The sequence below is a fragment of the Parasteatoda tepidariorum genome, chromosome 7 (assembly GCF_982258835.1).
Source record: "Parasteatoda tepidariorum strain Cologne lab strain chromosome 7, Ptep-v5.0, whole genome shotgun sequence".
NCBI lineage: Eukaryota > Metazoa > Arthropoda > Arachnida > Araneae > Theridiidae > Parasteatoda > Parasteatoda tepidariorum.
Genome location: NC_141761.1, coordinates 105,448,869 through 105,464,401, shown reverse-complemented (window position 1 = coordinate 105,464,401; position 15,533 = coordinate 105,448,869). Strand labels below are relative to the sequence as shown.

Sequence of the window (15,533 nt, the reverse complement as noted above, 5' to 3'; positions counted from 1 at the left end):
TTTTTGTTACAACAATTAATAAATCTTTCGATCGCTTTGCAGTATTGAAACACTTGATTATTATTTAGGATAACAACACTACATCATATTCATCAAAGAAAGAATCTGTACTATTTATATGCAGGCAAAACAATAACAGGGATGTTTTTTTTCTTTACATAAATTACTTGCCTTCGAAACTACGGAAGTAAGCTTTCTAGAAAAAAAAAGATTAACCTTTTGCATTAAAATTTTGCATATTTTATATGTCACGAAATTCCCCTAATTAAGTAGATACTCTTAAAATAACAGAATGTAGTTGCAGAAAATAATAATGGATGTTATAAATTGCCTATTGCTAGTAGTCCGAAGTCTATAATAATATATTTGCTTACAGTCTTGCTTATAGTATTGTTCAAAATAGTCCGAAATTCCAGTATAAATAGTTACTTCTTCAAAATTACTGTTGTTAAAGCCTGAGACTTTGTAATGACATGACAAATAATGACTGGGAAATCGTGATGGCTTTGGGGATAGAGCATTCGCCTTCCAATGAGGTAAACCGGGTTCGAATCCCAGTGATGACTGGACGATACGAATTCTGCATCCGGCTTGCCCTGACGACAGTGCTGACGTAAAATATCCTTAGTGGTAGACGGATTACGGGTAAGAGTCCCCTTGCAGTCAGGCTAACCGTGGGAGGTTTTCGTGATTTTCCTCAGCATTTAACGATTTTGAGGTTTTTCTCTCCATATCTCTATCAAAAAGTTCTCCACGAAGGCAAATTTCCCCTAATACTTGATCCAGGAATTCTCTGGTCTTCTGGATTGGGTTCAAAATTACAAGGCAACGGAGTTGAACATTAGTAGTCGTAAACCCAAAATTTGGTCAACTGTTAAACGATGGTTATAAAGTAAATAATAACTAGGATGTCGAAGGAGGAAAGACTTATGCAGTCTGCTCCAAATTTGAAGCCCATCAGACCTCTGCCGAACATATTTTTGACTGCTTATGCCTTTCCAAGGAGGACTTATATGCTACTCCACTTCTTGTCATCGACTTTTTGAGGGTCAACAGCCTATTAGATCTTGTCTGACTCAGTCAGACAATTGGAGGAAAAGGAACAACAACAAAAAAATAACTAGGATGTTCAGCAGTGATTTCTCTTTTTTATACATAAAATTCTTTCGAAATAAGCAAGGAAAAAAAACTGCAAATAAAAAATTATCCATTACTGACGAAAGCGGGACGGGCGCAAAACATAAATACGTCAATTATGAAAACACTGGTATTTTACATCTAGAGGACCCAATTTTTTTTCAAATTAAATTTCATTTAATTTCCATCCATTAATGATAATTAAGAAATTATTTTTTTCCCTCACTACAGCGAATAAGGTTTAAATTTTTAATAATTATCTCCTTCAAAATTAATGACGATAATGCGAAAGACTTTTGCTTAATGTCAAAACAAATAATGACAAGGGGGGTAACTTCTCTCGTTTCCTTCTAACTTAAGCGGAATAATACCCCGACGGAAGTGGGATCATCCTCAGAAGTGTCCAGAAACCATTCTTCATTTGTAGGAGGATGACCACACCACTACACGGACGCAATGGACCCTGAATGACTCGGATAAAAGGGGGACATTACTGCCTTTTCCTTTTTCTTTATACATTGAATCTTCCTTTTTTTTTCTCCTCCCAAAAGATGCGGGAACATCCAGAGAAGAACATTAATTTCAGTAATGGATTGTTTGGAATATTATTAGAGAAAAACGAATAAATGGCTTTAAGGGTTGAGTAAGCGAATAAAAAAAATGGCGAAAAAAAAGTGATTGAAGAGTTTTAAAATGCGTTCTTTTTGGGCTTTAGTTATTCCCACTGTGTATTTTGAGATTTATATCTTTAAAAAAGATTTGAGAAATTTTCTACTTCAAAAGGCTTTATTTATGTAGGTGGGGAAGAGATTAACAATTAAGAATAATTTATTATCGTGAAATATTTTCGGTTGCCTAATTTTTCGGAGTTGAGGTACTGATCATAAGTATTTTTATAATTTCAAGCATTGTTCATAATTGTATTGCTTTTATTTCAGTTTTTTGTAGCTTAGAAAATAAGTTATTGCTTACTTACCAACTATTGTAGCGAAGATAAATACTCCTATGAGGTAACTGATGATGGTAAACATATATCTGAAATAAACAAACATACAAAATGAAATTTACTTCAGGAAACGAACGAAAAATAAATTATATCTATTTTTGAAGTAATAAGACGAATAACTTGTAAAGTTAAAAGATAAAGTAAAATATATTTTCAATAACCGTTTTTACTTCATTTCTTCAAACCTTTCACACTCCGAAAATACACGAGACTATCACTTGGTAATTTAATTTACTGATCATAGTAACAATTTTACCTTGACCCCAGTTTGGTTCAATATGGGTCCAATGAGACATGTCCAAGAAGGACCAATATTTGGATGTCTAGATTTTTCAATATTGGTCCTTTATAGGGCCAATATCGACCTATATACGGACAATATAGGGCTTATAGTGACTGTATAATAAATATAAGATATCGGGTGAATCTGATAATTCTATATACAGACGATATTAATTGTAAAGTGGTTGTAAAATATCGAGTGAACCGGACTATTCTATATAGGACCAAGTCCTATGTACTAAATCCATATTGAGTCAAGATTCGTGAATATTGGTCCAAATGAGGGCCAAAGTTATTTTGCTGCTAAGGGAGATGTCCGAAAATACTCAAAAATTGTCACTGAGGATGTTCATCCACCAGTATCTCTTAAAGCACTCACAAACTATCCCTTAGCAACTTCATCCACTTAGAACTACGAATACATTGAAAAATTGTTATTAAGTACCTTCCTCCACTGAAATCTCCGAAAACAAGCAAACACCGTCATTTAGTACCTCCCTCCACTGATCTCTGAAATTTAAGGAATTGACAAAAGTCATGCGATAGCAATATGCGAGTATACAGATGGCAGTAGTATCGCGTATAAGTGGATATATATGTGTAGTGCATTGGCAGGATTTTCATTTACCAACTGAGACTTAACTTATGTTATACTGTTTGTCTAAGATAGGTACTCTGACCGCCACTAAGTCTGCGGCAGTCTGGTGCTATGGAAACAAGATGAGGGCATTTTAGGGAGGGTAGCTTCGACGAAGAGGTCTCTTTTTCTCTCGCCGAAACCAGTCCTAAAGAGGGATCCCGCACCCCTACTTAAAATAATCATACCTCGTTACCATAGTCACCGCCAAAGCTCCAGACCAATGCCTGGCAGAGTACCTATCTTAGACAAACAGTACCCCTGCATCATCCTTCAATTTATTATCTTAGATGAAGGAGTAGATATCCCCCACGGGATAGTAACTCCGAATACACTGTATCACACAGTCAGGATTTTCATTTGTGGAGGATTTTCAATGCTAAAGAATATAAGGTGATTACTGTATTGGATATCATATTCCCAATATTGTTTCTGAAAACAATTTTATGTTATTCGATGTGCTCCATGTAGAAGACCAATCTATTCTAGCCTCTGGGAAGTTGATCAACTTTTCAAATTCTTTTTTAACAAGAACTATTATTAAAAAAAAAATTACAATAGAAACTGAGCATTTTGAAAAATCATGACTTGGAAAAATTGATTTATCTTATAAATAAAATTTTACTTAATAGATATGTTTTAAAAGTATAAAAAATAAAAACTGAAAAATTGATTAACTATCCCCGGTTTTTCCCTGTACTTAAAATTAATAGATTGCTGTTGTTGTCGTAGGCCATTAAGGCAAGAGGTGTGATTGTTCTTGTTTTCCAGTGGCGCCATCTATGGCCAAGAATTCGACTTAAACGTCACATTTGTTTATAGGTCGGACCCATTCATGCATCCATTCATTCATCCACAGATCATAATTTTGCCTTGAACCTGAGAGCGATTAATCTCCAATTCAGTACCCCAAGAGGAAGAATTTGCAAAATTAATAGATTTAAGAAATTAAAAATCATTTAGGAAAATAAAAAAAAAACATAATAACAGTGGCATCGAGTGTAATGGTTGGTGAGCAAAAAACTTATCCAATAGATTTCAAAATATTTAAAATCTGCATTGTTGTTTTCAAAAATAACGATTCCGATAATGCACGTTTTAAGGAAATATGTTTTATCTGCTTGTAAAAGTCAAAAGGTAATTTTTTCCGTATTTGATAATTCTTCGTGCAATTTTGAGAAAAAAAAAAATAGCACAAGTATTTTTTTTATTGGTGTTACTCGATGCGATAGAATTTAATTGCTCTCAAAAGTTTTTCTTCTGTTTTTAGAGTTATTTCATAAAATTAGAGTGAAACTTAAGCTTTTAAACAGAAAAGGTCAAGAATAAAAAAAGTTCAAGCAAGCTGATAGAAATTGGAGGATATTGATAAGTATAAACTTCGCTCTGTTTAGACTTTTTTAAAATAAATTATGTTAATTCACTTATATAATATGAATTTAATAATTTAATTTCTCTTGATTGAATTCATTGAATGTAGAATTGAGTTGTGGCAAAAGCCGACATTGGATAAACTAAGTACTCTACATAAGCTAATCAATCCATGCTGTAAACTAGTCCAAAATAAGAAAGAGAAAAAGAAATATCTCTGAGGTACAGTAAGCAACAAAAAAAAAGAAGCGGACAACCCGGAATATTTTTTGATCTAATTATAGGATCTTCACTTTCTAGGACTAGGTCTTAATGATACTAGGGGATGACTTCAAATTAGCTAATTAATTAAAGCAAACGATATTTTAAGTTACGAAAGACACAAAAATGCAATTGGCATTTAGTACGTGAAAATTCGATCATTGGAACGAAAGTTATTCAGGATGATATCTTTTTTTATTTGCCCACTGTACAACCAGAATTAGTGAATATGTGTACCTTTCCGTAATATGAGTCGAATTGCACTAAAAATACTTATTTTTTGCGTATCACAAAAGCAACAGTTTCTTTTTCTCATTAAAATAAGATACAAAAGGTTTGAAGCTGCTTATTTTTGCTCAAAAATAAAATTTGTGAGTTTAATATCTTTATCAAAATATTTTTAGAAATAATAAAATGATAAAAAAATTCAGAAATGATTGTTTTTAAACGTATTTATTTTGTTGATTTGAAAGCTGATGAATATAAATAAATCAATAAAAATAGAAATTACCTGCGAAAAAAGAAGCCTTTAAAAATGAAATGCGGAAACATCTCTTATAGTTGTACTACAATGAATTTAAGAAAAAAATTAAACGTTTTTTTACGTTAATCAATACTGTAATAATTCAAAACTGAAAAAATCGTAGCTATTTTATAAATTAATCTTAAATTACTGCAAGAAACAACATCATAAATTAATCCATTCCATATTAGTAGTAATTCAGGATAAAATGGAAATTATTCTAGATTTAATACAGTTTAAATACTTATGTACCTTTCAGTATCAATTAACCAGTGTACCCTTTAGCAGTATCAATAAAAATACACTAAAAGTGTTTTTGTATTCCATACCTACATAACAGTCAACTTTTTTTCAGCCAATAAAAATTGAAAAGTCTTAAACTTTTTATTTTTGTTCTAAAATTAATAATAGGAACAATTTTATCAAAATGTTTTTTCATAATAATTTAAATACTAGAAAAACTTTAAATAACTGTGTTTAAATTGTGCACACAAATTAATATATAAAAAAATAAATAAATAAAGTGAAAAGTAACTACCGCAAAAGAAGCCGTTAAAAAAATATGTAAACGCCCTTCATATTTGAACTAAATTGAATTAAAGAAGGAAAAAAAAAGATTTCTTACATTGCCCAATAAGATTTCTTACATTGAATATCATAATAACTCTAGCCCAAAATAACTGGTTTAAACAGACTAATTTTATAACTTAACCATAAATTATTGCAAGAAACAATATCATAAACTAATTCATTCCATATCTGAAGATAGAATGGAATCTATTCTAGATTTAATTTAGGGTGAAATACTTGTGTACCCTTCAGCGGTTATCAGGGTTTTGACTGGAGGCCATATTATTATATTAATTTCTACCCACTCGCTAAATAAGATAAATCTGTATTAGGTATGAGGAACATATTAGTAGAGAGGATTCATTTTGCAGAGATTTGTGTGACTGTTTTCGCATTGAATTCTCTTAATTAAGTAATGATTTTCGAACAAATGATTTGGAGGTTTTAATACGTGTGTTAAAACCTTATGAGCAATGCAGGTGAGGTAATGGTTTACTCATACAGTACGTGAGCAAATTATTAGACGCACTATAAGATTCTACGTACAATCTTAATTACCAGGTGATACTGCTTAATTGTTTTTTTTTGCGACTGAAACCAGTTTTCAATTGTTTACGTTCGTGTAATAATTGGTTAAATTAGATGATCTATAATATGAATTCAACGATTGGAAAAATTCGATGCATTATAAAAATATAGACTATTTATTATATCAGGTATTATATTAGTATATTGTAATAATTATACCAAATTATTCGACGCACTGTGGTTTTTTAATAATTACATGTTTGGATGTGTTTAGATGCAATACTTTTATATTTAAACATATATGTAATGGGTTTTTATTCAAGAGATATTTCTATACACTTTCTATTTGTATTTATTTTTAACGTATTCCATTACAAACCGGTTTCAGTTGCGTAAAACAATAAAGCTGTACAGTATCACCTGATAATTAAGATTTTACGTCGAATCATATAGTGAGTCTAATAATTTGGCCAGGAACTGTACGCGATAAGAAAAAAAAATTAAGCTAAGAAGTTTAGCGTTGTGAGATAATTAATTTGTAGTTCGATGCGCTAGCGCTAGTGGTTCTTAGAAAAGAGGAACACTGCTAAGAAAGTTTAACGGCAACAGTGGAGTGAGGTTTTTAAGAAAAAGATTTTTCTTTAAGGTAATTTAAGACTAAATACTTTTGGGGCATTAAAAGTGTAAAATTGTAAAAGGAATTTGTATAAAAAGGAAGATTGTTGGAACGGAAAGAGCAAAAAATGATGTATGAGTACTTTTAAAAATCAAATTTCCTACAACGCAAATTTACTATCACTATTATAAATTTATAAAACCGGTTTCAATCTCGTAAAAATAATAGTTGAATTTTAATATCTTCCAAAATATTTTTTTTACAGAAAGATTAATTTAATAAGATATGAATGATTGATCATCCACATTTTATCGATTATTGATCGATTATCGATTATATTATCGATTATTGATCATTGATTGATGAAAATGGTCAATGTCATATACAGACTTTATATATATATATATATATATATATATATATATATATATATATATATATATATATATATATATATATATGTATAAAGTTCAAAAAGTAGAGAAAACAAATATAGAACAATGAAGAGAAGAAAAGGAGGGGTGAAGAGAAAAATAACAATAAAAATAAAAATAACGAAAACCGGAAGAAGAAAAATTCCGAAAAAAGGACAAAAATTTTTGAAATTTTTAAAAAAAAATCCGGATAATGAAAGATATAATCAATTCATCAGCTCACACTATTATATCCGCAAAAAAGAGTACTTTCTAATATTGCATAAATATAACCGAAGCAAAATATATCAATAAAATAGTGTGAGGAGCACTCAAAAAATTTTACAAAAAAATTACAACAAATAAAGTAGAACACGATAAGTAAAAATATCACGTAAAAACATAAAATAAAATATAAAGAAAGAATAGAATAAAACATGAAAAGAAATCTGTAAAGCGAGTAGCGAATTCAAATGAACTTACATGAACGGGAAATTTTTCAAGAATGCAGCTTTACTTGCAGCTTATGCGCAATGAATAAAACTTATTGTTTCTATTAATTTTATTCGTGTTTGTAGTATTTATTTATTATGGAATATATATATATATATATATATATATATATATATATATATATATATATATATATATATATATATATATATATATATATATATACAGTGGTGACCAAAAGTGTGGACATTTTTTGAAAGTTTCATGTTTTTCAACTTTGTGTTCTTGTAGAATATATTAACTTTCACTTAAATACAAACGTTTATATAACAAATTAAAGGTAATTTAATATAGAATTTAATTATAAATACTGCAGTACAATATCTGTATTACAAAAAAAGTTATTCGACTAATAGTAAGATCTACCTTAGATTTGCACTTTTTTAAAGTGATACTTACACAATCGATACTTAGTAGGATAACCCTTATTTTTTAAGACAGCCTTACAGCGTCTTTTCATCGAGTGAACGAGTGTTTGGAGTTCATCTTTCGTAATCACATGGTGCCAAGAATCAATTATAGCTTCAATAAGTTGTCTTTTATTGGATGGACGTTTTTTCCGTACGAGAATTTTCAAACGTCGCCACAAATTTTCAATTGGTTTGAGATCAGGGCTGTTTCCTGGCCATGGTAATATATCTTTGCCTTTATTTTGAAACCATGCGTTCCATACTTTTGCTGTGTGGCATGGAGCTGAATCCTGCTGAAAAATAAATGGTGCGTTGTTGGGGAATTTGATCCCTGATGGAAGGCATCAATTTTGGTTTCAGGACATTTTTGATATTTTTCCTTTTCCTAATATTTTTTGTTTTTAAGTAATAAAAATATTTTTTGAAATTTCCATAAGGCTTTTTTCAGAGCAATGTATAATGTAGTTTTCAGTTCCATATAGTTTCCCAACTTAAAAAATTTTAATCTATATAAAAATCAAGACAGAGGCTAACGTACTTCCTTCTTCTATGACTCTCCACATGCTAATGGTGAAAGCATGCGAAGTGTTGCCATAGGTAGAGAGTTCTGCTCTACGCCACCTGTCGCCCATTTAGATCGCCAATTGAGGAAAGAAAAATTAAAAATGCAAAAAGTAAGTAAACAAAATATTTTTATCATGAATATCTAAATGAGTCAAATTTAAATCAGCTTAAGTTTTTAAAATTTACTTTTTTTAAAAACCTTTTTGAAATAATAGGTAAAGAATATAACACTTACTGAAGATTCGTAGCTGGTGTCGCCAAATCTCCAATCGTTGTAAGAGTGAGTGTTGACCAGTAGACTGATCCCAGGTATTTCCTTGACAGTGTTGCGTAGTCGTAAACCGGTTTCGGGTATGACCACTCCCCAACGAAATTTTCGAATTCAGAGAGGAGGTAGTAAAAACAACCGAACCAATGAGCGAGGAGCAACAGGATGTGTATCAGGTTTACAACTCTCCACAAATTTGGATAAATTGTTCTCGATTCCACCATGTAATACAGTCGAAAGGAACGATACAGTTTTAAAAACCTAGAAAATAAAATTTCACGGGTTGAGAAAAATAAAAATATCTAAAATATATGCATGCGGATGTTCTGTAATCTTCACCCTTAATATAGCTTTTTAGAATCATTAACAATAAGAAAGCAAATAAAGCGGTTTCACATTGGATACTGCAAATATTTATTTAAGCTAGGAAAAAAAAACATTGATGAGAATTACTAATAGAATTAATTTATTTCATTAATGGTAATCTGACAATAAAACATTAAAACCAGTTTTATTGTCAGAGAAAATCTGAGGACTTGAAATACGATTATTAGAAGCACCTACAACTGCTAATTAGCACTGAAACAGGTATAAATGTTTAGTTCAATGAGCAAAAAACGGACCACCCTGAATAGCTTTTCATTTAATCGTCACGTTCTAGGACTCAATCTAATGGGTCTAGGGGTGACTTAAAATATGCTAATTAATTAATTAGTTACGAAATCAGACACAGAAATGCAGTAAAGCCGTATATAAGAAAGTGGTATATTTTAAATTCGATTTCTCGGGAACTATTCAACCAATTTCGCTCGAATTTTGTATTTTGCCATGCAAAATTACTTAATTTAAAATCATGTAAAAACATTATTCCTTACAATTCAAACTCTTTTTGACCATTACTAAACAAAATAACAAAAAATAATAATTATTAACTGAAATTTATTTTTTGCATGGAATTTTTCTTGGATAAATGAATTTTATAATTATGAGCAAAATGTTTTCAATTAGCATAAAAATTTCTCGAGATATGCAAGTTATAAAATTAACATTATGAGATCCAAACTTTGAAATACTTCTCCTGACCGAACTATGGGGCCTTATTTCTATCCCCTATACTTTTGCTTTCAGAAATCTGAATCCGTCGGAAAAAAAAGATAAATATATTCAGAGAAAATGCGTTTTTGTGCTTGATTTCGTAACTTAAAATATCGCCTGTGCAAATTAATTAGTATACTTGAAGTCAACCCTCTCAAACCGTTAAGGTTGAGTTCGAGAATCCAATCATTAGATCAAAAGTTATTCAGGGTGGTCCGTTTTTATCGACGCACTGCAAATCTGACTTCCTCAAAGCAACTGCAGTAGCGCAGATCGTTAGTTCGATTCTGGCAGTCGGCTAAACATCAAGCGTCTATACGCAGCAAGAGTGCACCTTAAATCTGCCGTGGTTGAAAATCTTCTTGTTAGTCGTAGTGTTGAAGTTTGGAGGTGGGTATCAACTCAGGCGATGTCCACGTCGTCCGACAGGGATCAATATTACGTGACATTCCTATTAAGGCTGTAAGAAGATAGAGCCTAAGAAACGGAGCTTGATCATGGTTAGTTGGTTTATCAATGGTGATTTTAGGTATCGATATCATTTTGCCCAAAAAATACTGGCTGTTATAATTTTGCGAATATGTTTACGTTTGCAAAAAACATTCAACAGATTTTATCATAAATTACTAAGAGTAATATTGACTCTAAATAGATTCAAGACCAAAGACATATAGACATGATTAGCTCAAAAAATTACTTACAATATTTTTAATTATTATTTACGTATTATTTTTTTATGTTTGTAGTTGTAAAATATTGATTTCACACACACACACACACACAAAAAAAAATCAAAAAGCGTATTGTGAACAAACTTACAAAAGACCTTTTCTGACACTAAAATGTGAATTGAATTTAACTGATCCCTAAATATTTATTTGAATTACACTAAAAACTAAATTCAGTTACACTAAAAATTGAATTGAATCATACTTAAAATCGAATTGAATTATTCTAAAAATTTAATTAAATGACACTAAAAATAGAATTGAATTGTTTTTAAAATAGAATTGAAAACTAACGATTGAATTGATCTACGCTAAAAATTGAATTGGAATTTCCGGAAATTTTGAAAACAGTACAAAAGTTAACTTTCTTAAGGAAAAAAAATATTAAATTCCAATGTTTTTGTTGATTTTGAGAAGACACAATTCCTACAATTTCGACTTCTATCCATCATTTCTCCAAATCCGAAAATTCAAACAATATATTACCCTCTGATTATTTTCCTTCAGATTCATTTCTGATTTGAGTTCCAACCAGTTATTTACAACCAGTTATTATTGAGCGAATTTAAAATTTTTTGGAGTACTTTTATTCAACCAGAAAAATAAAACATTTTACAAAAGCTTGTACTATCTTCCAGAAAAGTTTTTGACACTAACCTATGGTTGTGTTCGCTCTTTTTAAGAATAACCTTCCCCGTATAAAAATGATTGATGCGAAAAAAGTCATAAGAAAATTGATAGTTTTGAGACATACCTAGGAAACCGAACGAGTGGCAAGACTCCAAATTGAATTTGCACCAAATCTAATGGTAAAATGGCTACAATGTCCATTATAAAGCTCTTTGACTTCATGTAATGTCCTGCTAATTTTCTACTTTCACACACCATTAAACCCTGTTCTAAATAACCCGTTCTGAACTGGAAGGCTATGTCTAATATGAAAACGACGTCCGTAAAGCCGTCTAAAAAGTACCAAAGTGTTGACCAGTCATCCTGAAGCTCTGGAAAAGCCTGAAAAAGAAAAAAGAATCGTAAGTATGGAACACTCAAAATAATGGAACTCATCATCATGATCATGATTGGCCAGACAGCCCAATGTGGGCCAATGCCTTTCCCTAGAGATTTCTCCATAGTGACTTCCGCTTTATCTTTGATCTTCAATTCTTTTTAGTAATTGCCTAGTTATTTTCAGTTATCTGGGAAGTAACGGCAGGCATTTTCGTAGAATTCTTTTTCGTCTCCTTTGCAAATTATCATGCAAAATGCAGCGCGTGGTGGATCTTCATCAAATTTCAGGCCATATTTACAAAGATCTATGATAAGAAACTGAGAAATTTTGTTATGATAAAGACAGCTTTAGCGATAGTTTTATCGATGTCCACACGCAATATTTTCGATGTCTGTGAAAAAGACAACGACGAAAATATGACCAAATTCTTAAACTCAGATTGTTATTTGAGAGTTCATTTAATGTAGCAGGAAATAAGTATTCCACAAAGTCACGACCTAACATCGCGAACGATTGTAACTTTCACCTTGACTTGCCGCATCATCCTTCATCGTGATCCGCTTCGTTGACTGATTCAAAGATGGTTTTTCAGCCCCTATAAAGTTCTGACGACCCAAACTCACAATTTTCTTGTGCCCACTCTAAAAAACTCCTATAAAAGAACACCATTTTAGGATAATTTGCGGGAGGCGTACACCAAAGTTTTGAAGAACATTCTGAAGGAAGTCTACTGCCTGGAAACTTCTTCAATGCCTGGAAATCTATTTGCTTCGTAGACGCTCGAATGCGTCTATGAATCGATATACTCGATTCATAGACGCAGGAGGAGATGGGACTATTTTGACTCATTTTAATGAGTTTTACTGACCGGATCACTACATGGATTTTAATTGACTCTGTGACATTGAACAAGTCATGCTCACACATATGCAGTAAACGATACCATAGATATAAAAACATACTGTAAATATCAGCAAGTAGAAGAAAACATGCACTGTGAGGCAGTAGTAAACCGCTAAATGGTTAATATATATGTTGCGGTGAAACACAGAAATGTGGTGAATGTCAACATTCACGTAGTCGCTTGGTGTATGTCCGAAATATTTGCTAAATACCCTTATTTCTGACTCTCACCGGTGAATGTCAACAATCACATAGTCGCTTTGGTGAATGTCTGAAATATTTGTTATATCCAATTTTATATTAATTTATTCGTTGATATTATTATATTTATTTGATAAATTTATATTTATTCTTGTATTTTAATACTTACTGACGTTAGATTAGAAGAAACATCAGTGTTTGGAGTATCGGGCAAATATATACCGGGCAATGGCAATTTACCTTAAAAAAACATCATATTTGGTGTTTGTCGAAATTCACCGGTGAAAGTCAACAACCACCGATTTCGGTCTTTTGCCGTGACATATATATATACGAGTATATCAAAAAAGGTTATACAGTAATTGAAATATTTTAAATATTAATGTAATTGTAAGTAGAAGAAAAAATAGTGTGTACGATAGTTCTGCGAAAGATAACACACTGACCATATCATTAAATGATAGTATTGAGAAAGAAAGCACGCAATCTATGTCGGTAAAAGACAGTAATGTGAAAGAAACTACACTGTATATGTCAGTAAACGATAGTATTTTGTAAAAAAAATAGGCTGCCTATGTCAGTAAACGATAGTGTTGTGTAAGGAAATATGTTGCCTACCTCAGTGAACGATAGTATTGTGTAAGAAAGTATGCTACCTATGTCAGAAAACGATAGTATTGTGAAGGGAAATATGTCGCGCATGTGAGTAAACGATGGTATTGTGAAAGGAAATATGTTGCCTATCTCAGTAAATGATAGTATTGTGTAAGGAAATATGCTACCTATGTCAGAAAACGATAGTAATTTGAAAAAAAAATGTATCGCGTATGTGAGTAAACGATAGTATTGTGAAAGGAAATGTGTTGCCTATCGCAGTAAACGATAGCATTGTGTAAGAAAATATGCTGCCTATCTCAGTAAACGATAGTATTGTGTAAGAAAATATGCTGCCTTTGTCAGAAAATGATAGAATTGTGTAAGGAAATATGCTGCCTAAGTCAGAAAACGATAGTATTGTAGAAGGAAATATGCCACGAATGTGAATAAACGATAGTATTGTGAAAGGAAATATGCTGTGAATGTGATTAGACAAAGAGAGTGATTCGCTAAATAAAAATCTTATGAAAAGTGAAGTCAACCTGTCTGACGATGATGGTCCATGCATTGTAAAGAAGACATATAGTGACGAGTGAAAGCCAATAAAAGAGAATGTTTTCGTCAGGATTGACGACGGAGCGAAAGAGTCCAAAGAGGTGGCTTTTGAACATTCCTTCGCCTGCTAGTCTTGCTGAACCTTCAGAGGCGTTCGGATCTGAAACAGGACGGGTCGAGAATCTCTTTAGGAAAGAATCCTCTCTTTTCAGTGGCGGCTTCTTAGCAACCTATTACAAAAGAGGTAACTGTCAATATCAGAAAATTATTAGATAATGTGTACACAAATTTGGTGGTTGGCACTTCTACACACGTCACCGGCGTTTATTTTGTAATTGAATATGAAAGAAAAGCAAAACACTTTAATTTTGATTTCATGCATAAATGTTATTGACAGATGACGAGTTATCTGGGCATTGCAACTGCAATGACGAATTAAGTCGTCGCCGGCCGTTAATGCGTTAAGAAGACGCTATACCACGAGAAGAGGGTGGCGATTTTTGTTATCTTCACTGATATTTCGAAATTTAAAGTTTAGAAAAAAAAAGAATTTAGGTGAACTCACTGTTTAAAAATCAGTAAAAATGTTTTCAAAATATCAAAGTGAAAACAAATCATTGCAGAATAACTTCCACAGCGTAATCCTGCCATGATTTGTTTGCATTTTGATATTTTAAAAACCTTTTTTTAGCATTTGAAACTGACTTACATAAACTGCAATTTTCCATACTTGAATTTGATTTACTTTACTTAAGTTCAGGAAAGAGAATTTGCTATTAAGGGTTTCTCCCGCGGTCTAGAGATCTCTTAAATACTTCAATAAGGTATGACGTTTGATAGTATTATTTGGTTTTTAATTAAGATAGGCCGAACTATTAAAACATAATTTTCGATTATCTAATTATTACTTGATCAGAAGGCCATTTTTATTTATACTGTTTTCAGTCATGCAGCATTCCACTATCAAGTATTTTAACCCCTTCCTTCTCGCTCCTGTGAAAATGACGGGGTGAGGTTTCACCCTCTATTTCTCACTCCAGTGAAACTTCCGGGCTGGAGTGTTCAGTAGTAACGCGCCAATAATAATAAAAGTAATTCATTTCTTTCGCGCAGAAAACATTTTATTTCTCCTTTTACACACCAGATGGCAATACCAGGATATTTTTAAGTTAATTGTAGATAGTTAGTTTATTTTAAACTAGATGTCAGCACAAATCAAATACGTGTATTTGGCGAAATAGGTACTTTTATGACTGTTTTCTTGAAAATTTACCGATCGTTAAGGGTTTAATGATAAGCACGCTTTTAAAAAGTGTGCCATATTATGAGGCAGCTTTTTCTTTAGC

The 15,533-nt window shown here is 31.7% G+C and overlaps 1 protein-coding gene across 1 annotated transcript in view; it reads right to left on the bottom strand.

Annotated features, from left to right (window-relative positions):
- The window catches only part of LOC107437766 (uncharacterized), a 390,895-nt gene that overhangs the window by 59,882 nt on the left and 315,480 nt on the right, over window positions 1–15,533 (bottom strand). Inside the window, exons 4-7 of the mRNA XM_016049867.4 lie at window positions 14,175–14,417; window positions 11,677–11,933; window positions 9,067–9,360; window positions 2,114–2,172 (exon numbers count right to left, since the gene is read on the bottom strand). Of these exons, the coding sequence (XP_015905353.3) occupies window positions 2,114–2,172; window positions 9,067–9,360; window positions 11,677–11,933; window positions 14,175–14,417 (853 nt within the window). The remainder of the gene's footprint in view (window positions 1–2,113; window positions 2,173–9,066; window positions 9,361–11,676; window positions 11,934–14,174; window positions 14,418–15,533) is intronic.